General features: G+C 51.7%; 1 protein-coding gene across 1 annotated transcript in view; it reads right to left on the minus strand.

The window, feature by feature from the left end:
- Positions 1–22,391, minus strand: part of Nsg2 (neuronal vesicle trafficking associated 2) — a 51,087-nt gene that overhangs the window by 27,589 nt on the left and 1,107 nt on the right. Inside the window, exon 2 of the mRNA XM_076855667.1 lies at positions 8,371–8,454. Coding sequence (XP_076711782.1) covers positions 8,371–8,454 — 84 coding nt within the window. The remainder of the gene's footprint in view (positions 1–8,370; positions 8,455–22,391) is intronic.

The following is a 22,391-nucleotide window of genomic DNA, read 5'->3' on the forward strand; positions in this document are numbered from 1 at the left end:
AGAAAAGTTGAGGTCCCACGGCATGGTGCTGAGAGGTATAGAATCTGAGGGACATGCTAGGATGTCCCCAGGACCCCTTAATTCTCCTTGAGGACAAGTTCCAGCAGGAAATGAGACCTGAACTGTGTCACGGGCAGAAAACAGGATGGAAATAGAGGTAGAAGAGACTGAGTGGTAAAGAGCCGAAGGTACAGACGGCAGCTTTGCAGGGCGATGAGAACCCTGGGCCCCAGGCCTGCAGGCAGTCTGTGACAGAGGAGCAGGAGCTACAGCAACGGTGACCTGGGAGAGCTGCCGTCTGAGCTACAGATTCCACCCAGTGGCTCCAGGGAAGAAGGAGCCGTGGAGATTTCTCAAGCAAAAAAAGCAATCTGGTGATCTACTCTGATTTTGCTCATCAGAGGTAAAGGGGATGGGACAGAAATGGAGAGTGAGTCAATCTGGTCCCGTGGAAAGGGGAGCAGCAGCTGAGCTGGGGCAACATCAGTGGGGATGGCAGGCCCACGGGGACCAGGTGTGGCTTCCCACAGAGACCCACCATGGCAGGGGCAGTTCATCCGGTAGGATGACCCACGCCCCAGGAAGGACACTACCATGTGATGACAAAGGGAAGCTCACATTTATGACCACTATGGCCCAAGAGAGTTAATTCCTATTGTCTCACCTGGGCCTCACCACGAGCCTGTGATGGAGACATCGTTCTCCCACTTCACAGACTGGAAAACAGACTCAGAAGTGGGAGATGATTGGCTTCAGTTCACATAGACCCACCGTGTAAACCCAGCCCGTGTGTCTCCCCCTTGCATACCCTGCCTTCTGCACTGCGATGCCCTGGCAGGAGCAGTTGCAGGGTGGTTTTCTCTGGTGTAAACACTCCCACTGTGGCTGACTCTGATCTCCCAACAAGTCTGACAGCTGGCATCATTGACTTACCCAGGTTGGTTTGCATCTATGACAATGAGAATCTATGACAATGCCCAGTCAGTTGCCCTTGGAGTCATTGACCCTCCCAGCCTTCATCTGACCCCTGAGTCTGCTCTTCCCTAGAGAGCAGCATGTCTATTTTCTCCCTCTGGGAAATATTTTGTTAAGAATAATAATAAGCCACATTTTCTTTTCCACTATCAATTAATAGCAATATGTGCTCTTGAAGGTCACTCTAATAGCACAGCCTTCAGGCCAGAAGAAAGCGTCCAGCCAAAACCAGGCCAGCATCTTTGCTCTGATTTTCAATAAACTCTAGCCAGAAGTGAAATAATAAAAATTAAATGCTGCTGCGGCCTTTCTTCAAGTGCTCATGTGCAAATTCTTCCTACGCCAGCTAATGGCTTGCTCCTCGCCCAGCAGGCAGGGTTTTTAATAACTTGCCTAAAAATGTTCCTCAAAATAAAAAAAAAAAGAGAGCAATAAAAACCAAGACAACAGATAATAAAGTCAGAGCTCTTGTCTCTAGATGCTGCTGTCAGCAAATATGAGAATCCCCCTGACGGCCGACAACCCTGGAGATTGGATGAGAAACCGGTGGAAGAAATGGCAGAGCCATAATGAGGTCTCATCCCAGGAGGAAGTGGGGTCCGGAAGATGGCACTCACAAGAAGGTGTCATCGGCAGGAAGCCGAGGAGGAAACAGAAGCCTGGCTGTAAACAAGCCTCCAGGCCAGCGGTGTGGCCTTTCTTGGTCAGCGCAGCTCCTTAGTTTGCTCACTCAGCCCTTCCTTCCTTCGTTCCTAAAGACATCTTTTAGTGCCAGTCCTGCTGAGGCACTGGCTGGGCACCTGGGTGCAAAGAAGAGCCACCAGTCCTGCCTCTGTGAGCTTAGGGTCCTGTCAGTGGTGGCCCCATCGCAACTGGAGCCAGAATCGAGGGGGGCGGGTGGGCTTCACATGGGCCAGTGGGCACCCTTTGGGCCTGGCATTGAAGGATGAGTGGGGAGGTGGCCTGAGGGACAGAACAGCCAAGGTTTCCCTCCTAAAGGGACAGAAGGGACAAGGCAAGGAAGCACAAATGGCCGTGTCAAGAGGGACAGGTAAAAGCTCTGGGGAGGGCAGGGGACCTGCGAGAGCAACAGAAACAGGTAGGATTCTCAGTCTGGGTGGGAGCCAAGGTGGGAGCTGAGCTTTGCAAAGTCTCCTCCTCTGGGGCCATGGAGGGACTGAGAAAGGAAACCAAGGACCAGGGAGGAGGTTGGACAGGTGACACCATCAGCCTAGACCAAGAGCATAGTAGAGGGACAGCCACTGGAGACCATAGGGAGGGAAGGGCTGGACCCAGCCCGCACTGAAGCCAGTTCTGTTTCCCCACACCTGTGCCCTGTTGGTGTTGGAGGAAACGGGAGCAAGCCTGAGACCTGCCGCCGACTGCCCAAACCCATCCCTTGGCCTTACCTTCCTGCAGAACAAGAAGGAACAGGGGCAGCGAGTCGCTCTGCAGATGCCTGAGGAGCTGCTTATCCGTGGCCGGGCTCTGCTCGCCCCCAGCTGCATGCAGCTGCCCTGTCCCAGCTCCACTCAAAGGCAGGCACCTGGGCTCAGAGCCCGGGGGGATGTCCCTGCTCCACAGCCTCTGGGTGTGGCCTCAGGGACACCACCTGGCTGCTCTGCAGCTGCTGAACTCCACAAGGGGGGCAGTAACCCCCAGCCTGCAGCACTGAGGCCACTTGGCCGGATGGCACACAGAAAGTGCCAGTCACAGCTGGGGCCCAGGACAGAGGTCCAAAGAGTGGATGGATCGGTGCATGGATGAAACGGCTTTTAAAACCAACACTCTATAGTGTTAGGCCTGACATGTCAACTGGGGAGGTTCTGTTTCATTTTGGTTTCGTTTCTTGTAGGTGATTGATTTGATAAGAGCCCACCAATGCCAGTTTTTGTTTGTTTGTTTTTCAAAAGAATCAGGCCCCTCCCTTCCAGGGCTCCCCCACCGCACTCTTTCTGGATGTGCATTTAACTGAGAGGAGAGGTGGGTTTCTGTCCCCTTGGATTGGTGATCCTGGGTCTGGCCTCCCCCACTGGCCTGGCTCTGGGCTGGTCTGTGGGCATCCCCACCCCCTGCCCCATCAACCTCCCATCTGAGCCTGCCCAGGAGCCAGACTTCTAAGCCCTGAATCAGCTTAGATTAGGTAAGGGTTAGGGTTAGGGTTAGGGTTAGGGTTACCTAAACTATCCCAAAAGACTGGGCCCATGAAATACCCACCACCACTCCATGCCAGTCCCTGTCCTGGGAACGGGGGACACAGAAGAAGACCAGGCATCTCCCTGGATCTGAGATGAAGGAGACTGCTGATGTAGGGCAGCCAGGAGAGGAAAGCTGCAATGGAGGCACTCAGGTGACCCCACCAAGCCCAGGAGGGGCCCTGAACTAGGTGAAAAGGGCCAGCCGAGGAGCCCCAGAAAAGGGGACAGCTGAGAAAATGGCCAGAGCACTCCTTGTCTGTCCCGCACTCTGGTGAGCTCCTTGAGAGCAGGGATACGGCCACCTTGTGTGTCCCAGCAGCAGGCACCGAGCCACGCCCAGGGCAAATGCCAACACAAAGAAGGAAAAATGACCTGATCAAGGGCAATAGCCGGTGGCACTGAGGCCTGGCAGACAGCAGGGAACGTGGAGTCAGGGAGGTGGGTCCCTGTTTTGCTCTCTCACTTCCTGGCTGAGCAGACTTGGGAAGACCACTTCACATCCCTGAGCACCCATTTCCTCACCTGCAAAACGGGGATGATGCGAGGATCCAGTTCACAAGAGGATTATCAGGACGAAGAGTGGCGCGAAAGCATCTTTAACACATGATATGTGTAGAAAAATGGCCCACAGAAATACAGACTACACTTATAGTAGGCAAAGACATGGCCCCGGGGTCCCTGCTAAGAAGCAGAGGCCACCTGTGGACCCTGAACTGGCTACAACCTCCAAGAGTTCTCCAGGTTTTCCAAGTCATGTCCCATGGGAAGGTCAGGGCAGGTAGCTCGGAGCCCAGCCAACAGACAAATCCAGCCAATTAGGCAGGAAGCTAAAAACCCACGAGAAAGAAAAGGGATGAAAACAGGAAGGAAATGATAAATGATCATTCATTAAGCCCTCAGAGTGCACCAGGACTGTTGGTTACCGCAAGACTGCGGCCTGCTGTTGAGGACAATGAGTCAAATTAGGGGGTGAAAGGCTTTCCCCGAGGTCACGAAGTTAAAGAGCAAAAGGTCATCCCCTGACATCCTCAGGTGAGCCCAGCCCCAGGTGTTTCCAGAAAGTCAGCCATTGGCACAATGGCTTCTGAAGGCAGCACGCAGCTCCCACTGGAGGACCAGCCCCGAACAAGCCGACCTGGAGCGTGGCAGACACAGCAGCACCCTCCACAGCCCAGCACCCTCCATGGCCCAGCACTTCCCTAACTAGTAGCCTCCATAAATCCGGAACCTTCTAAAGCACCACCACCTTCCGTACAATCACCTCCTCTGTGGCATCCACACTCTCCACAGCACCGGAGTTCTCCCCGCTGTGGGTCCCCTGCAGGGCTAGCCCCCTCCGCAGCACCAACCTGCTGCCCAGGAGCAGCAGCCCTGGCAGAACCCACATCCTCCGTGGCGGCAGCACGTTTCCCCACCTCCAGTGTCTTCCTCAGGACCATCACTGCCCAACAGCCCCCAGCACCTACACCTGCACTTGCACCTGCGCCCACAGGCAGAGTGACAAGGCCCAGCGCCCGCACGGCTCACACTTCCCCGTCCAGCGGCTTCCATAGCACCAGCACCCCACAGCCAAACCGGCCTTCGGAGAGCCAGCTCCAGGGTTCCAGGTGCCCTCCCTTTGGCTGAGGCTGGCCTGCTGAAGACACTGCAGGCCTCTGGCCTTTCACAAGGACTCTAAGACCCTCCTTGGTTTTAGAAGTAACAAAAATCCCTGTCCATTCTTTTAGTCGATTTCCTACACTCCATCTCTCCCCATTCTGCTCTCTTCTGCCCCCCACCCTCAGTGTAACTGCTTATAAACTGCTCTCTCCAGGTCAGTTTTGAAATTCAGAGTGACACACTGTCCCACCTCTGTGAAGGGACTGCAGTGGTAGGGGGTGCACCCTGGTCCTTCCTAGGGTCCCCTGAACCCTGGCAGTATATCCTAGAGAAGGATCCTGCGCTGTTGGCCAGCACTGTGAAGCCCACCCTCTTCCAGATGCTTCTCCAGGTGAATCTCCATCCTTAGCCCAGACCATTAGTTGCACCCAAGGGTGGCCTACCCACCCCCAAACCTTCCCTGGACCTCCAGGCACTTTATTCTCAGTGTTACCTTTGTGAAAAGGACTACCTTTGTGGAAGGAAGTCCCCAGGCCCAGTCAGATGCAACAAATCCAGGGAGTGCCCTGTGCTTTCTGCAACCAGAAGTCAGTTCTGTGAATCCTCCGCCACAGCCCACCTGGGTCCTGGGGCCTGGGAGCGCTGACTCAGCTGAGACCCTCAGGCTCTTCTTAATCACCCCCAGCCTCCTCCCCACTCCTGCCTCCTCTCTCTAGCCACAAACATCTTCCACAAAGCCCAGGGGGAACTTTCCGGAAGAAAGTGGGGGGAGGGGACAGGCTAATTAATGCTGGAAGTTTCACATGAGCAAAGGAGAATCCGCTTCATTCCCCCCCTTCCTGTTCCAAGCTGCAGGGCCCTCCTCCACCCGCGCCTAGCCCTCCCTCCTCCACCTGTGCCTAACAAAGGGCTGCCCAGGCGCAGAGACAGCCCCTTCTCTACCCCTCCAAGGCTGACTGAGCTCAAGTGCACAGGCACTTCCAGTCCTCGGCCCCTGAGCAACTTGCTCCCCACGTCTCAACTGACTCATTTCTGTTCTAACATGTCTACTGCAGTGGCTAGTCCAAGGGAAAGGCCAGGCACCAGCCCTGGACACTGCCCGGCCGCTGGGCAGCCAGGTGACAGTCACCTCCACTCTTTGAGCCCTACCTCCCCTTTGTTCCCCCTTATCCAGGGGAGATGGACTCCCAGTGGAGTCCTAAGACCTCAGAGAGTACCGCACCTGATATGAACTGTAATTTTCCCTATAACGCACACCTATGGCATGGTGTAGTCCGTCAGTTCAACACGGGGATGGGATTAACAACAGCAACATCCTGCAGATCTCAGCCCCGCACCATAGGACCCTTTTCTTCCCGTACTAAACCAAGGACTTTCATCTTCTCACTTTATGGTGGGTTGGCTATCTGCTGGCTGCCTGCCAGCCCCGGGGCTCTTGCGCTTTGGGGCCACTCCTAAGTAAAACAAGGGTCACTAAGCACAAGCACTGTCGTGCCATGACAGCCCATCAGACCGTGGCTGGCCCCAGCTGCCCACAGTCCCCTGCAGGAATAAGCACACACCTGCAGGAATGAGCATGGAGCTGCAGGGGCGCTGGGGCTTCTTCATGCCTGCATGTGTGCCCCAGGCCGGGGACTCAGTTGACTTATCCTGGCAGCAGGGGCCATGGGAAATATGCCCAGATTCACAGGGGAATTTTTTTTTTAAATCTTCACTTATTTTTTAATTTGTTCTTTTTAGTTATATATGACTGCAGAGTCTATGTTGACGTATTTATAAAAACATGGAGTTTATCTTATACATGATGGTGAGATTCATTGTAGTGTGTTCATATATGTACAAAGGAGAGTTATCTCGCATCATTCCACTATCTTTCCTATCCCTATCCCTCCTCCCTTCCCTTCATTCCCCCTTATCTAATCCCTTCCCCTGCTTTTTTGTGTTAACATCCACACATCAAGGAGAACATTTAACGTTTGTGTTTTTTGGTTGTTTTTTTTTTTTTTTTTTTGGATTGGCTTATTTCAATTAGCATGATAGTCTCCAGATCCGTCCATTTACTGGCAAATGCCATAAAGTCATTTTTTTATGGCTGAGTAATATTCCATTGTATATACATACCACAATTTCTTTATCCATTCATCTGTTGATGGTGGTTGGTTCCGTAGCTTAGCTATTGTGAATTGAGCTGCTAACATTGATGTGGCTGCCACAGCCACTGGGTCCACATTGTGTGGCAGACACTGAAGGCATAGTAAAAGAGCAGCCCCTGCTTTCAAAAGGGGAGCTGGCATTTATAGAGTCCCACCTTGCAGGAGCTGGGTGGCATTTCCACCCAGGGTCACACACCCAGCAGCTCTAACATAGATTTAGCACAGAGAAAGATAGTCAAAGGTGGGAGCAGACCGTTATGTTCATCTGCACCCTCTCTGCCCCCTCCCCATTCAGATAACTAACCAAGGGCTGCTTTCACTTTCAAAGCCCCCTCGGTCCTGCCTTTCCTGCAGTCCCAGTTGACACAAACAGCCCCTGTTACTGTGTACCATCATGTGCTCTACATTGCAGCCTGCAGCAGCCCCACTACTGTCTCCATGTGATAAGGAGTGTAATAATGGGTTTGTGGTGACGCGGCCAATGTAAAGCGACACAGGGCTCCAGCCCCGCCAAGCCACTCCAACGTCCACACACAGAGCCTCTAGTTCTGCTGCCTCCGTGGCTGATGCCGCCTCCCAGCCGTCCTGTGGATGGGCCTGCATCTCTCGCTTCACTCACCATCCTTGTCTGAGCCACTAGTGCTTCCTGCTTGGACAACTGCAGTAGCCCAGCTGTCTCCCCACTTTCCTTTTCGCCCCTGTACCCCACTAACCACGTACAAGACCACATGCTTTTTCTAAAACTCAAATCTGGTCAACTCTCGCCTTTTGGACGTTCTTCAGTGGCTTCCTATGGATGATCCCTCCTTGTGGCCTGCAAGGAGCTGCTGCGTTCTGCCCCCTCCCTGCCGCACCCCTCCCTGCCCCCAACCTCTCCAGAGCCCCGCCCCACTGTCCTTATGGTTCTGGGCCAGCCTCCCTCCAGCTGCAGGGCCTTGGCATGAGCAGCCACTCCCCCACACACTCCAATGGCTCAGCTCCCAAGTGACCCACCTACAGGGCTTCCCTGCATCTCTTGTGGCCCGAGATGTGACTCCCCACAGCCAGCAACTTCGTGGGACCCTCCACCAAGAACTAGACAACCAACCCCTGGGTTTCTACCACCAAGAAACCCTTTTTCCTTCGCGTTTGTTGCAACCACAAACTTGATGAGTTTCCACCATGTTTCCTGAGGACTCTGAAAGAGCAGGAAGAAGGGGACAGGAACATCGGCAGGAACAAAGAGGCACTTGCCAATTCTCAGGCGTATCAGAACCTTCTGGAATACAAGGCCCGAGGAGGCCCTTGCCCTTCCATTGTGCACCCTGCTGGAGCCCGTGTGGCTTCGAGAAGTCCTCAGGGGTGGCCTGTCCCTTTCCCGTGGGGCAGTGGTACCTGCTCCACCACAGCATGCTGAGCAGGCTGCAGTCACCCTGCCCGTTACCCAGACACCCCGAGACACTGACCGTGAACTCGGCGATCTTCGGCACCCGGAACTTCCCTTTGTTCTTCTGTTCCGGCTGATACTCCGTTCTGGTCTTCACGATCACCTGCAATGAGCAGCCAGCATTAGCACCCAGAGACCACGGGGTTCCTTCCCCGCCCTCTTCCTAGTAACTAGGGTTTATTATCCATGCATAAGATCGGGAAATGGAGAACCTTCCCTCCCAAACGCACACAAGAGAACATTCCGATCACCCGCATTTCCCCATCGCCACACGGGGGAGAGGTTTGGTGGTATCATTCCAGGTGTTTCTGTGTGTGTGCGTGTGTGTGTGAGTGTGTGTGTGTGTGTGTGTATAGATAAAACACATTTGCCACCTATGAAAACATGTATCCTGCTTTTGTGAAATGAGTCATACTTCACGATCTATCTTATAATCTGCTTTTATCAGGCAACACTGTAGCTTTTTCCTAGTTTTCCAGTGTAGAAAAATGCACAATTTCTTTTCTGTCTTTTTTTTTTTTTTCCAGTGCTGGGGAAGGAGCCCAGGGCCAAGCACAGGCTAGGCAAGCTCTCTACCACTGAGCTATGCCCCCAAACCTTCAGCGAGCCTTTTAATATTTTACTACATTTGTAGATTACAATTGGCCTTTAACTGTTGACCATCAAGGTTTTTCCAAGGTTCGGGTTGTGTAAACAAGTTCTGATGGCCATCCTACCCCTGAACCTTGGCTCACATTCTTAATTCCAATTTGATTTGGGGACTTGCCAAAAGAAAAAAATACAGATGCGTGCTCAATCTATTGTATCTTCTTATTTTTCTGAAGTCTTGCCTGCTTTTGCAGAGGTAGTTCATCTGTTACCAAGATATGCTGTCAACCTGACGAGACATTTATGGAACTCCATCCCACAGCGCAGGCCGTGGAAGGAAAGGGGACCTGACAGGTAATCAGTAACTGTTGCCAGGTGCTGCGGCACAGTGAAGGACACGGAAACAGAGCCTCAGGCTCCCACCTGAAAATATGCACAAGAATCTTCACCCTAACCATATCCCTATGTAATGAGATTCCTTTGAGAGTTAAGTGAAATGAAAAGGGCTAATATTTTAAACCATTTACTTATATGCGAGAACTTCATGTGCCTTGCCTATCTACCACCGCTGCTCCCATTCTCCTGATAAGGAAAACTGAAGCTCAGAGATGCCAAGTCACTTGTCCTCAGCCACCCAGCTAAAAGAAATAATCTGCTAACCAAATTCACCCTTAATCCTCATTATAGCTTAAATAAGCAGATTTTCACTGAAAATCCCACCACTCTCCCTGAACGGTCAGATGTATTGACTGGAGAAAGCATTCTTGTCTGAAGAATGTTCTCTAGGGTCCATGAGGTGTGCCATCAACTCAGGGCAGCTCCACAGGAAGGGTGGGGGACACTTCTGTGTCCTGGACGTCTACGTGGGGTGCTGCCTGTGTTGATCAGAGAGGCCCAGCCCACACAGAGCCCCTTTAGAGCTCTTGTCCAGGGGTCAATTTCACCTCTGGGCCCAACTCTCTTCACAGTCTCCTCCAAATAACAAAACCAGAACTTTGGCTTTTTTTTTTTTAAAAGGAACGTGGTTCGGGCACCGTCCGAGGAGGGCTTCTGGGGAAAGGAGGAACCGAATCCTGCCAATGACTCAAGAGGTCCTGGAAGAGGACCGAGCGTGGGCAAGCACGCAGCCCAGCCACACCTCGACGTCACACCCGGAGGCCCCGAGTGGGGCCAGGACCAAGCTTAGGAGCACTTGGACTCCTGACCTATGACCTTGAAAGGCCACACATGCGTGCTGGCTGCAACAAAACTGGCAACGCGCCACATAGTACTAGAAGGCCACCGCCCTCCCGCACCGCCAAGCGCAGCTCAGCCACCTCTCAGTGTCCCCTTCGCGTCCAACCCAGCCATCAGGCTGGCTCCAGCATCTCCATGGCCCACGTCAGCCATTGAGGAGCCCTCCCACCGCCCGGCTACACCAGCGTCCCTCCCAGAGCTTCCCAGAAAGCGCACAGCTGTTTCCATCATCTGTGAAAGTTGAAGGACCCCGTGTCCTGCCAACGCAGCTAGTTGGAAGGCTGGACCAAGACCGTTGATGTTGGGGTGGGACAATGGATAAGAACCGCAGGCAGGATCACCCTGATCGTCGCAATGATAACCTCTGGGAGGTGCTTCTCTGGCACCCATGTTCTTCTCCGATCCAAAGCTCCCTGCCACTCCTTCATCAATTCCCTGCTGTCCTACTGTGCGGCAGCCAAGGGGTTTGTGGGAGTTTCACCTCTCTGGGAATATCTCAAGGATGGGCCTCGTTGGGCTGAGCCAATCAGGGAGTGCTGTCCCAAAAACCAGGCTGTTTCATTGGCTCAGACATTGGCATGTTGTCTGATTTGACCAATGAGATGGGCAGCATTGACTGGGGACCAAGTCAGATCTACATTCCGAATGTACTTTCCTTTGAAGGAAAAGTGTAGGGAGGCCTGTTCTGCAACTGCTGTAGCAATCGTTGCTACTTGTGAAATTTACCTCTGGACAAGAGCTCTAAAGGGACCAGGAGGAGGACAAAGGCAGCACGGGAGGGAGGGCAGAGCCGAGGGAAACCCAGAGTGGACATGGGCCCTGGTACCATCTGCCTGCTGAACCACACCTTGCCTGAAGCCAGCCCGTGCCAAGCTCTACAGTTATGGGAGCAAACACATACTCATTGGGATTTGGTCCAATTTGGATTGGGTTTTTCTATTACTTGAGACTAAATCTTTCTATCTGATACAAATGTGTTCCAAGAAAACCCCAAAAAATCAACTGAAAAGCTATTAGAATCCAGTAAGATGGCCAAATACTAAATAAGTATACCAAAATCAATAGGTTTCCGAGGTGTCAGCAAAAAAGTCAGCTCAAACAACTACAGCAGATCTACTGAACGATATGCCCAGGAATATTTGGTGAAGCTTTGCTCATAAAAGCCCCAAACTGGGAACAACTCAAATGTTCGTTGGCAGGAGGATGGAGACATTGACTTTATTCATAAAACGGGAACACCACTCAGCAATCCCACATGCACACGGGTGAGCCTCGCGGACATTGGATTACACAGAAAAAATCAGACACCAAGGTAATATACACTGTGTCATTTCACTATTAGCAGCTTATAACTATGTATATAAGTGTGCAGCTTAAATGGCGTCACATGCCGTTCACCATTCGCCGTAGGGGCTACAGGGTTAGGGCCATAATCCTCTCTTCTAATCCACATCTGGCTTTTCCCAAAACTTTTTTGAAATGCTGCTTATGATCTGAGTGACTTTCTAAAGAATACACTTCTTTTGACTTTAGCTTGTCACTTCTGAAACCAAAGATCCCAAACACAGGCCCCGGGACTGGGGGCGGGGGTGCCTTAAGTCATGTGAGTCCTGGTCATTGCTCCTTTCTACCTAAGCACACCGACCCCAGGAGCAACCCAGCCCCTGTGCAGGGCTTCCCCTTTGCCCCTGCAGAAGTGTTAGCCCCATAGAGACCCAGCACCATTCCCAAGGCCCACTTGCTGGGGTAGAATGGACAGTGCCTACCCTCATCCTCTCTGCGTTTCTGCAGGACAGATCATCTCCCACTTACGTTGGTCTGATGGACCATCGGTCACTCACTGAGGAGTATGTGGAAGTGATGCACACATTCAGTAGAGACCGCACCTCAAATTTTGAATTTTGATCCTTTCCCAAGCCAACAATACTGGACACTCTATGCTGGACAGTGGCAGCTAGCCAGAGCTCCACCGGCGGAGGAGGGGAGACGGCAGTACCCTGCAGCATACTGTGCTGCTAAGCTTCCGTGTCTGGCAGGTCAAGTGGCTTATATGTCTGACTTATATTTTCAACTTAGAATGGGTTAAAGGGACACAGCCCCATCGTGAGTCAAGAAGCATCTGTAGTGGACAGGCCCGTTTCCCCTCTTCCGTGAGACCTTCCCTTCCTTCAGGTCCATGGCAATCTTTCTCTGGGTTCCCCTCCTACCACACTGACCAGGCCTCCTCAGGCCCTCCACCTGATCTCTCAATGTCTGGACTGATTAGGGCTCGGCCACGGCCACTCTCCTGTCCTACAAGCCCCCTCTGAGGTTCTCACCACTCCGTCACTGCCCTGTACATCTTGCTGTCCGTGACTCAGCTGTATGTCAGCACTCAGATCCCACCCAGCACTCAGTTTTCCCTACTGGACATCTGCCCTGGGATCCATGCACCTAAAATTACCACGGCCACAGCTGAGCTCTCGGGCCCTGACCACGATCCCTAGCAGCCTTGCCTCAGAGGTTTCACGCCTACCGAAGGCTCAGCTCAGACCATGGCAGCAGGATCATGCCATTGTCTAACCAAATGAAGGACAGAACTCTCTCATGATCTCTCCCTTGGAGTTCCCAGTTCTCATCAGAACTTCCTCCTGAGTCGCCCATGTGCCCGGCCACCCTGCCTCCCTCAGCCCAGGGCCCTGCTCATCCCTCCGAGCACCTTGGCGCGGGTCAGCTTCCTTGTCTCCACTCACACCTCTCCAACCCCGGTTGAAGCTCTTTCCAGCCAAGGGACTGCGATTGTCACAAACCTTCAGAGGCACCCGGGAGCCTGAGCAGGGGGGGTGCACCACAGACGCAGCTCTGATCCGACAGGGACCCGGGCAGCAAGGGGAGGGGTTGACAGCTGAAGCCAGAGGGCGCCCAGAGGTCCTGAACCCAGTGAAGAACCCTGAGGATTCATGGGGATGGGGGGTACAGAAGGAAAAAACAGGGAATGGGTTCAGGTGTGCATCCGGCAGAGACGGCTCAAGCACCATGGAGAGTCCCCAGATGGGGGCCAGGAACGGGGACTACAGTCCTGTGAATTTCTGGAATCCACCAGCTGTCAGGTTTGCATGGAGCTTGGTGCTTTGTCCCTATGGAGTGAGGCCAGGACACTTACCTTCTTTATATAAAGATACAGAAAAATAAATTGCACCATAAAGTGGAAAACATAAGAAACGTTAACCCATCGTTATCCATTGTACCTTGGAGGATTCAGCTTGCATAAGCAAAGAGAGAGACAAAAGAAAAAAAAATTGCTAAGAAAGGCTCTATGCTGGGCATTTATATTTCCCCCCACAGTAAAAAATAAAAACAAAGCAAATAAATGGAACAAAACAGAGCCGTGAGCTCCTTGATTTATGACAGAAATGAGCAGGGGGGTGGGGGTTGGGGGGTGGAAAGAAGAGGGAACATCCTCCCTGGTCATTTTATTACTGGAAGCCTGGTTTTAGGTATTTGGAAAACAAAACCCCAGGTTTCAACATCACTGTGTGGGGGCCAAGGAACAACCTGGTTTCTGTTCATATTTACCCTTTCGCTCCCCATTGTCCTGTCGGCTGCTAATGGAAGGAGCGTGATTTAACGTCATTGGTGTTGTGTTAAAGGGGATGAATCATTCACCCCAGAAGGACCCTCATCTGGCTGCACCCCCCACCCTGGCAAGGCTAATGACACAGGGTGGCTCAGATGGCGCAAAGTACAGATCATAAAAATTTAAAATACTACTTCCCGGGATTATCAATAATGAAGAGGTCCCCACGTGGAGAGGGCCTGGGATTGGCAGGGACGATAAATAAAAGTGTCGAAGTGCTGACAAGGGGCCAGATTGTGTTTTCAAGAGCTGGAGCTGGACTTGCACTGGCCAAAAATAGATCCACGCCATGGCCTCAGCTCCTCCCTGCTGCAGATAGAGGTTCAGGGCAGGACAAGGCGCCACCGGCCGCTGAGCACCCACCACGCACGAGCCCCACGCCGGGCTACCCACCCGAGAGGATTCACAATGCTTCCCGGAGCACGTCCTCTGATCCTGAGGTCTCTCATCTAAAATCAGGTTCTTCTTCCCATTGTCCTGGCGAGGTCAGTCACCTCCTCAGGACGGACCGACTGGTAATGGGTGCAGCGGGTGTGCAAGCGCAGGCTTGACGGGCTCTTGGCTATGAACCACGTACGTCTTAGACATCAGGTGCCTGGCCAGGGGCCAAAGCGTCACATCCTGTAGACCAGAGAACCCTCACACTCACTCCGTGGGGAACGGTGGTCATCATACCCACTGTGCCAATGAGGAACCAGCATCTGAGAGCAGAGATGACCCTCACATGGCCACTAGGAGGCAGGGCCCAGACTTGAACCTGAGGTCAGCTCCAAGTGCCCGCTCACACCTGTGCGCTGACCTGCGGGGCCTGGGCACAACAGGGGCCCCACTCACGCTGTTGAATGTGGGGAGCAACCTTCTTATCTCAGAAGAGAGAGGCGAGTTGCCCAGATGGTTCCGATCCCCTCGGGCACTCCCCACGTCCTGCCCTGTCCCTCAGCCCCGCACTCTCTGTGGGTTGAGTCTTTCCCTGGCCCCTGGAGCTTTCTACTGAGCAGGAAACGAAGGCACAATGTTGGCACACAAAGGACCTTGGCCTCAGCGAGGTTACCCCCACCAGGTCAGGGACACGGAGCCCAGAGATGAAGAGGGGTGTGGCACAGGCCACGGGAGGGACTGAGTCAAAAGCAGGCTGCTCACAGGAACCTGCAGCTCCCAGTCCAGGCGGCCTCCACGGGATCAAGCCTCTCCCTTGCTGGGCTTGGCTTTCTCAGAAGCCAAATGAAAGCTTGGCCAGCGTGGCCGCAAATGGACCATCTGCCCCAAGAAGTCTATGGCTCAATTCTATGGCAATGAAAGTACAGGGCAAGATGAGGGACTCTCTCAGGGTCGTCCGTGGTCCGGAGGCCCAGGGCACTTCATAGCCCACTCCCTCTTGCTGCCTGGGACTAGCTCTATGCTCTCCAGGAAGAGAGGACTTCATCTTAGAACTGAATTGATGATGATGATAACACTGATAATAACATCAACAATAGTAACAGCTTTGCATTAAGCATTTACTATGATGAACATTTGGCAGGCATTGCTTTCGTTTTATCCCTTAAAACAATTCTTAGATGAAAATGTTATTCGCATAAGGAAAAGGAGACTCAGAGTGGTGAGAAAACTTGCCCAAGGTCACACAGCAAACAGTTGGTAGAGTTAGTATCTGAATTCAAACTATGCTGCTAGAATGCCTCCCTGTACATGCAGGGACACTGGCCCATTCCATGGTGGACAGTGTAAAAGTGAGCAAGCAACACCAAGCTCTCCCAGTCTGTTTCACCATCTGTAAAATGGGGACAGGGGTTGAAACAAAAATCTGATACAAGTTCATGGTTAAAAAAAAATGAAAACTATAGGATAAAAATCTTCAAATGGACCTCACCCACCCCATCTCTGTTTCCCAAACATTTAACAGCTTCTGTGTGCCCTTTTGAGACAGTTTTATGAACTATAAGAATATAACATATATACACATAAAGTCCTTCAGATTTGTCCATATTATCACAAATGACAGGATCTCTTCCTTTTTACTGATGAATAATATTCCATTGTGTGTTATCATCAGACAACACAAACATGTATTAAAACATCCCACTGTACCTCGTGAATATTTGCAATTATCATGTCAATCACAAATAAACTTCTTAGAAAACAAATAAACGTACACACATTGTGCATGTTCCACAGGGGATCCCTCCACGGCACTCTCTGAAGTTCTGCCTTCGTCCCACATGAGCATGAGGACTGTACCTCCCTCCTACAACCACCGCCTAGTCTTCCACGTCCAGCACCGGAGTTCCCTAGAACAGTCCTCCCACGGAACAGCCCGAGTTCTTCCCAGTTAAAATACAGATGATTTTTAAATCTATGCATACATACATATGGTTTTGCATACTTAAGAACAGATGCCCTTAGAATGAACTCCCACCACAGGAAGCTTATCAGTCCATTGGTCCAAAGAGTTTGAATTTTATAAACAATGCCAAAACACTTCCTGAAAAATATTGCATTGAGTTATATAACCAACAAGAGTGGACTGAAGTCAGGTGTGTCCCCAGCGTTATCGATGCAGGATATTATTTTTAAAATGTTCTGTAAAAAAATTCTCTTGCCAATCTGATAAGTAAATAATTTGTTTATATTTTTTTTAATTGTGATTTTATTTTTTAAAAATATTTACTTTTTTTAGTTGTAGTTGGACATGATATCTTTTTATTTTTATTTATTTATATGTGGTGCTGAGGATCGAACCCAGGGCCTCGATGTGCTAGGCGAGCGCTCTACCGCTGAGCCACAACCCCAGCCACACATAAAATTGTGATTTTTAAATTATAGAAAAAGTTTGACATGATTATTGGTCATTTTTATCTACTTGCAGGAGCTGCCTTGCCAGGGGCCTTGGCCCCAGCATGTGTGCTGAGAGTCTCTGAAGATGGGGTGCCCTGGGGACTGGACCTGCAGAGAGGTGCCCTTCTGGGGATCCCTGGGGGAAGGCTGACATTTCTCTGATCCTGTGTCTCAGGGAGAGAAAGAAGCAAGGGAAGGGCGGAGGAGGCACAGAAGCTTCAGTGAGGAGAGTGGCCATCCCCTCTGCCCAGTATCCTTCAAACCCCCCTGAGGAGCCGCAGACCACAGCTCCACACACTGTCCCCTCTGCCACCCGAGACCTCGTCATTCCCAGCATGCTTCACTTTTACAGTCTCCCAACAAAATTGTCTTCAGTGGACATGATCTGGTGTCCAGTGAAAGAAAAGAAATCCATCAGTGAGCTCTCTCTGGGCCAGGCCCTGAGCCAGGGCTAGGAGACTGTGGTCATGTCTATTTCCTGACAGGAACCCGGCTGCTTAGATACCATGCTCAATTTGCAATTGAAAACTACGCAAAGCCCAGAGAGAGTGAGCAATTTACCTAAAGCCACATAGTAAGTGGATCGCTTAGCTGAGATCTAAACCCAGTTTGTAGAACTAGAAAGTGCACGCGATCCACCACACAAAATGTGAGCATGAGGGACACTAATAACTGGCCTCTGAAAGTCTGCATTCCTCACAAGCTGGTGAGCTGACCTTCTCCGGGATGCCTGCCCGGGGTCCTGCAGCTGGCCTGCCTCTCCATGGTTCCCTGGGCTTTGCCACCAGGGGCTGGCCTGACGGCTTTGCACTCTGCAGACCTGCCGTCCACTCCTGGACACCACCCAGCACACCTGTGTGCATATCCTGGCTGCACCATCTTCTCATGGTGTGTCCTAGGACACCAGGCTGACTCTGCGAGACTACTTCTGAATCTGTAGAGTGGGGACAATGGGAGCAACCTCACAGAGAGGCGTAGGGCTCTCCGAGCTGGTGTAGGGACACAGAGAAGCCAAAGGCCCCAGGCGCCAAGTGCATGTTCTGCAATTGGGTGTCTACCAGTTCACGTCCCAGTTTTTCAAGAGCTTGCTCCCATGATTCAGAGAAAGCCACTCAACTGCTGAGCTTTGAGTCTGTGTCCCCGCTGGTCAAGTGTAGAAACTGAGCCCGGGTTAAGCCAGATGGGGAAGGAGTCTTTTCCAGGCAGCATTTCCCACGGGCCACCGTGTGTCAGTGGGCTACTGAGATGACGCAAAGCCAGTGTCCTCAGGTCTGGGGGCAAACGGAGCAGAGAGAGCGAATCCTCCCCACAGCCAACCTGACACCAAGTCTCAATAAGTGCACCACCTCCCCTCTCCCGGGGCCCCGTCCCATGGTGAGCTCAGCAGTGACCTTCTAGCTGGCTTGTGCCCTCTGCTCTTTTCTCTTCCTCCACCACCCATGGTGTGACCGCTGCAGGAAAGTAAGTCACCTGCTTGGGGTAACTGGCACTGTGTGGAGGAACGATTGGAAGGAAAGAGGAAGAAGCCTGAGGATCAGCGGGAGGCAGACCCTGTCCTGCATCCACTGTGCCCCCAGCAGCCAGCACCGCCTTCCTAAGACAGAACCCTGTGCCGCCGCCCTCCTGCCTTGAACTCCTTCCAAAACCATGCGCCAGGCCCCACGGAGCCAGAGCCCCCTCACCCCTCTGCTGAGCTTTCCCCTCAGTGTCTCAGCCAGTCCAAAAACTCCCCAGTGTCCCCCATCCTCCTCGGTGCCTGCTGCTTGCTAATCCCCCTACCCCGACTCCCCGGGCAGGATCTCAGCCAGGATCCCACAGGGAACCGCAAAGCTCCCGGTCACCCTCCCACACAATCAGACCCTCTCAGCTTTACCCCCTCTCCCAGGAAGCACCTTATCCTTTATAGCCCTTCTACAGTCTGCATCTGCACTTCCATTTGTGTGAAGGCTTGTCCCTCTCTCCGAGCTCCCTGACGCTTTCGTGGCTGCGCACATGTGGCCTAGCACAGCGCTTGGTGCAAAGAAAGCACACAACAAGGTTTTCTGACTGCTTGACTGGGTGGGTGGGTGGACAGCTGGATGGCTAGAGGAGCAAGTGACTGATGGGTGGAGGTAGAGAGGACGGGTGGCTGGGTGGCTGTAAGAGCGCTACTTGGATCCATGGCCGTATTCATGGGTGGTCAGGGCCGGGTGACAGGAGAGCTTCTGTCTTACAGGTAGAGTAAGGGTGAGAGGCGCATTCCGCCCAGAAGGAGGGGCGTGCTCCAGGAGGAGGAGGCACAGGACAGGGACACTCCGGGCAACTCCAGGACAGGGTTTATCAGCCCTCGGGATGGTTGGCATTTGGGGCAGGATAATTCTGTGGGGCACAGGGCAAGCCACCGTGTGCTGTGCAGGATATTTAGCAGCATTCCTGGGCCTCTTCTCGGTGCTGCCAGGTTCTGACAACCCCTCCAGTTCTGACAACCGAACCTGTCCCCCCTGGAGACAAAGCGACGCTGTTGAGAAGTGCTGTGCGAGAGGCCGTGGCACACTGAGTTCTAGGTGCGGAGCAGGAACAGAGGGAAGGAGCGCTGGCGGCGAGGTGGTGGTGGGCTGGTAAGGTAAGGGCTTGAGGGCGACATCATGTGGTAAAGAGGGACTGCAAGGGGTTCCATGGGAGATCAACTGGCCACAGCTCTGGGGAGGCCCAGGGCAGTGCAGAGAGAAGGGGCAGGGACCACCCACGCGGCAGAGGACAGTGGTGGGCACTGGACAAGAAAGAACCCTGGAGGTGGGGGTGTCGTCTCTGGGGAACCACCCAGGCCCCACCTGTGGACCCAGAAGCCTGCCTGGGAGGGAACTCAGGAGGAGCGGTGGCCATGAACACACTTCTCAGCATCACGAAGGAGACCGTTGGAGTGCCTGGTGTGCTGGGCTTCCCCGGGCTCTCCCACTCCGACTGGGAAGCTTGGGACAGTCGTTGCACCGACCTGAGCCTGGTGTCCCACCAGCAGAATGGGTGCCTGAAGCTACCCCACACAGCCGCTGAGGGGATGAACTGAAAGCCAGACAGCAGAGGCCAGCTCGCCCAGACAAGCCCATTGCTATGGTCTGAATATGGTCAAGGGTGTCCCAAAAGGCGTGTGTGATGGAAACTGGGAACTCTGCACAGCCAGGTGGCCAGGTGGTGAGGTCTCTAAGAGGTGGGGCCTGGTGAAAGGCCAGGTCAGGGGGTGCTGCCAGAAGAATGGATGAAGGTGGTTCTCCTGGACCCCAGTTAACTTCTGAGAGAGAGTTGTGAGTACATCTGGTTCCTGGATCTCTCCTGCTTTCTCTCTCCCTCACACATGTGACCACCATGATGCCACCCAACAAGCTGTGACACAGTCACAGCTGGTACCATGCTGTTTGAACTTCCAACCCCAAAACAGTGAGCTAGGAAGCTAAATAAGCATCTTTTCTTTATGAAGTTCCAAGCCTCGGGTATTTTGTTATAGTAAGAGAAAATAGGCTAAAGACCTCATTCTCTCTGTTGAGCCTCCCAATTTTATTTCCTCCTGATGTTCACACTCCATGCTACTCGAGATTATTTAGTGAATGAATCCAAAGATAATTTTGAGTTTTATACACCAAGCTCATTCCATATTTTACATTTTCCAAAGAGAAAAACCTTGATTTAACACTGGACTCAATAACTTCAATGTTGAATCCCCCAAAACATTTCAGCTTCAAATAGTCACCATATGACTGGGATCTAATCAAAGGGTTAAAACCACACTGGGGCTTACGTCACCTCCTCCACATCCCTGGGAGTTGAGTCTTAACATTACCTCCCTGTCTCACACTCAGAGAGGCTGAGGCTGTGTAGTTTGGGAAATCCACTCCAGTCCTTAGTCAAGATAGGCTGGCGAAAGGTGGAGAAAAGTGTGATCCCACTTGAGGTTCAGACACTGGTAACCACAGTACTACCCTAAGCATTTAGAGAGCGTTGGCTTCTTCACGGGAATTCACTTTTAATACATTTGTCCTAATGTCAGGGGGAAGGCATGTTTGCTCTTGTAAATATCATAAAATCTAAATATTAGCACACAAAACTGTTAATAGAGTTCCCCACTCAGAGAAGACAGAGACCTGTGGGAGGAAAACCAAGTCACTCTCTGGTGAATGACTGAATTTGAGACAGGAATCTATGGAAATCTATGGAATCCCAGGCCAGCTTGTTCCTCATTCCTGTGGAAGTGGAAGGTTCTGGAACAACACTTTCCAGATTCTACATCCAAGATGCTTTACCAACTCTTTGCTTTGGGAAGTTACATTACTGCTCTGTGTTTCAGTTTTTAAAATGTCAATCAAAGGGCTGGGACTGTAGCTTGGTGATCTAGTACTTGCTTGCATGTACAAAGCCTTGGATTCAACCCCAGTACAAAAAACAAACAAAAAAAATCGAAGTTGCAACTCCAATATTCTATTAAGCTATTGAGAAAATGAAAGAAAAATGTGTGTGTGTGTGTGTGTGTGTGTGTGTGTGTTACAGATGACTGAAGACAGCCTCTAACATTTAAAAAGTACTTGAAGACTGTAACTATTTTTCTTTTATAATTAGTTTTGTGCCGGATGCTTTATACGTGAGACCACATCTAACTTTGTTCTGACCATGGTGAGGTAGGCAGGATCCTGTTCACTTGAGAAAACTGAGGTCCACCCAGCAAAAACATTGTCATAAACATCAGAGAGAGCCTGCGGTGTGACCCTGCAGGGATGTGCCCCTGTGGGGATTTGCAGGCAAACTGGGACCTACTGCATGTCTCGGGATTCATGGCTTCCTTTTACAAACACGCATGTCCATCGTGGAGATAAGGTACTTATTTATTGGCGAGCCTTTGGGACAACTTTCTGATATGTCTGGACTAAATACTCAGTGCTTACCAGGACTGTCTCCTCCTTCACTGAGGAAAGAAAGTACCAGGGTGGGAAGAGCAAGGGGAGAAAGAGACCACAGTGAACTCTGAATGACCTGCAGGCTTGTGCAAGGTTAAGAAAAGTGACCCCATCACAATCCCTTCTCTCTGCACAACTGCCAGGAAACTCAGGTCTGCAGGCTGTAGCTGTGAGCCTCACAGAACCCCAGGAAAACACTCCCCTCCTCCTTCCCCAGTTCCACTTATATCTGGTTTCCAATTCCAGCACTTCCATGGCTCCTTCTGTGAACTTGGATAACTCACCAAATGTTCCTATAAATGAGAGTGCATTATTCCTGATTCCCAGGGCCGCTGCACATCTAAAACGGCAACTCTCAACCTTAGTTGCACATAGAAGTGTCTTAGGGAGATTTCACTAACATGGACACTGGGTCTCACCCCAGAGATTCTGATAAAATTGTTCTAGGGTGGGGTCTAGATATTAGGGGTTTTAAAATCTCTGATGATTCTGATATGTTTAAAAAAAACTGAGAAGATCTGATATGCATGTAGCAAGGACTAAATTAATCCTGTCTCTTCACATTTTGAGTGCTAATTTCTTGTTCAAAATTTATTCTTAAAGGCTTTATCAGTTTCTGAGAATGGCCCAAGAAATTCTCATGTCTGCCCCCCACCCCACTCCAGCACGGTCTCCTACTGACAACCTCTGCACTTTCAAAACAAATGACTCAACCCCAGCCAATCAGCAGGCTCTTTATCTAGCTTTGGCTCCTCCTCTCTGGATTGGATGGAGCCAAGTGGTAAGACGCACAGTGCCCTCCTGGAGATGCCAATGAGAAAATCAAACAGACGGAATGATCCATTGTTC

Source organism: Callospermophilus lateralis, chromosome 5 (assembly GCF_048772815.1).
Source record: "Callospermophilus lateralis isolate mCalLat2 chromosome 5, mCalLat2.hap1, whole genome shotgun sequence".
Taxonomy (NCBI): Eukaryota; Metazoa; Chordata; class Mammalia; order Rodentia; family Sciuridae; genus Callospermophilus; species Callospermophilus lateralis.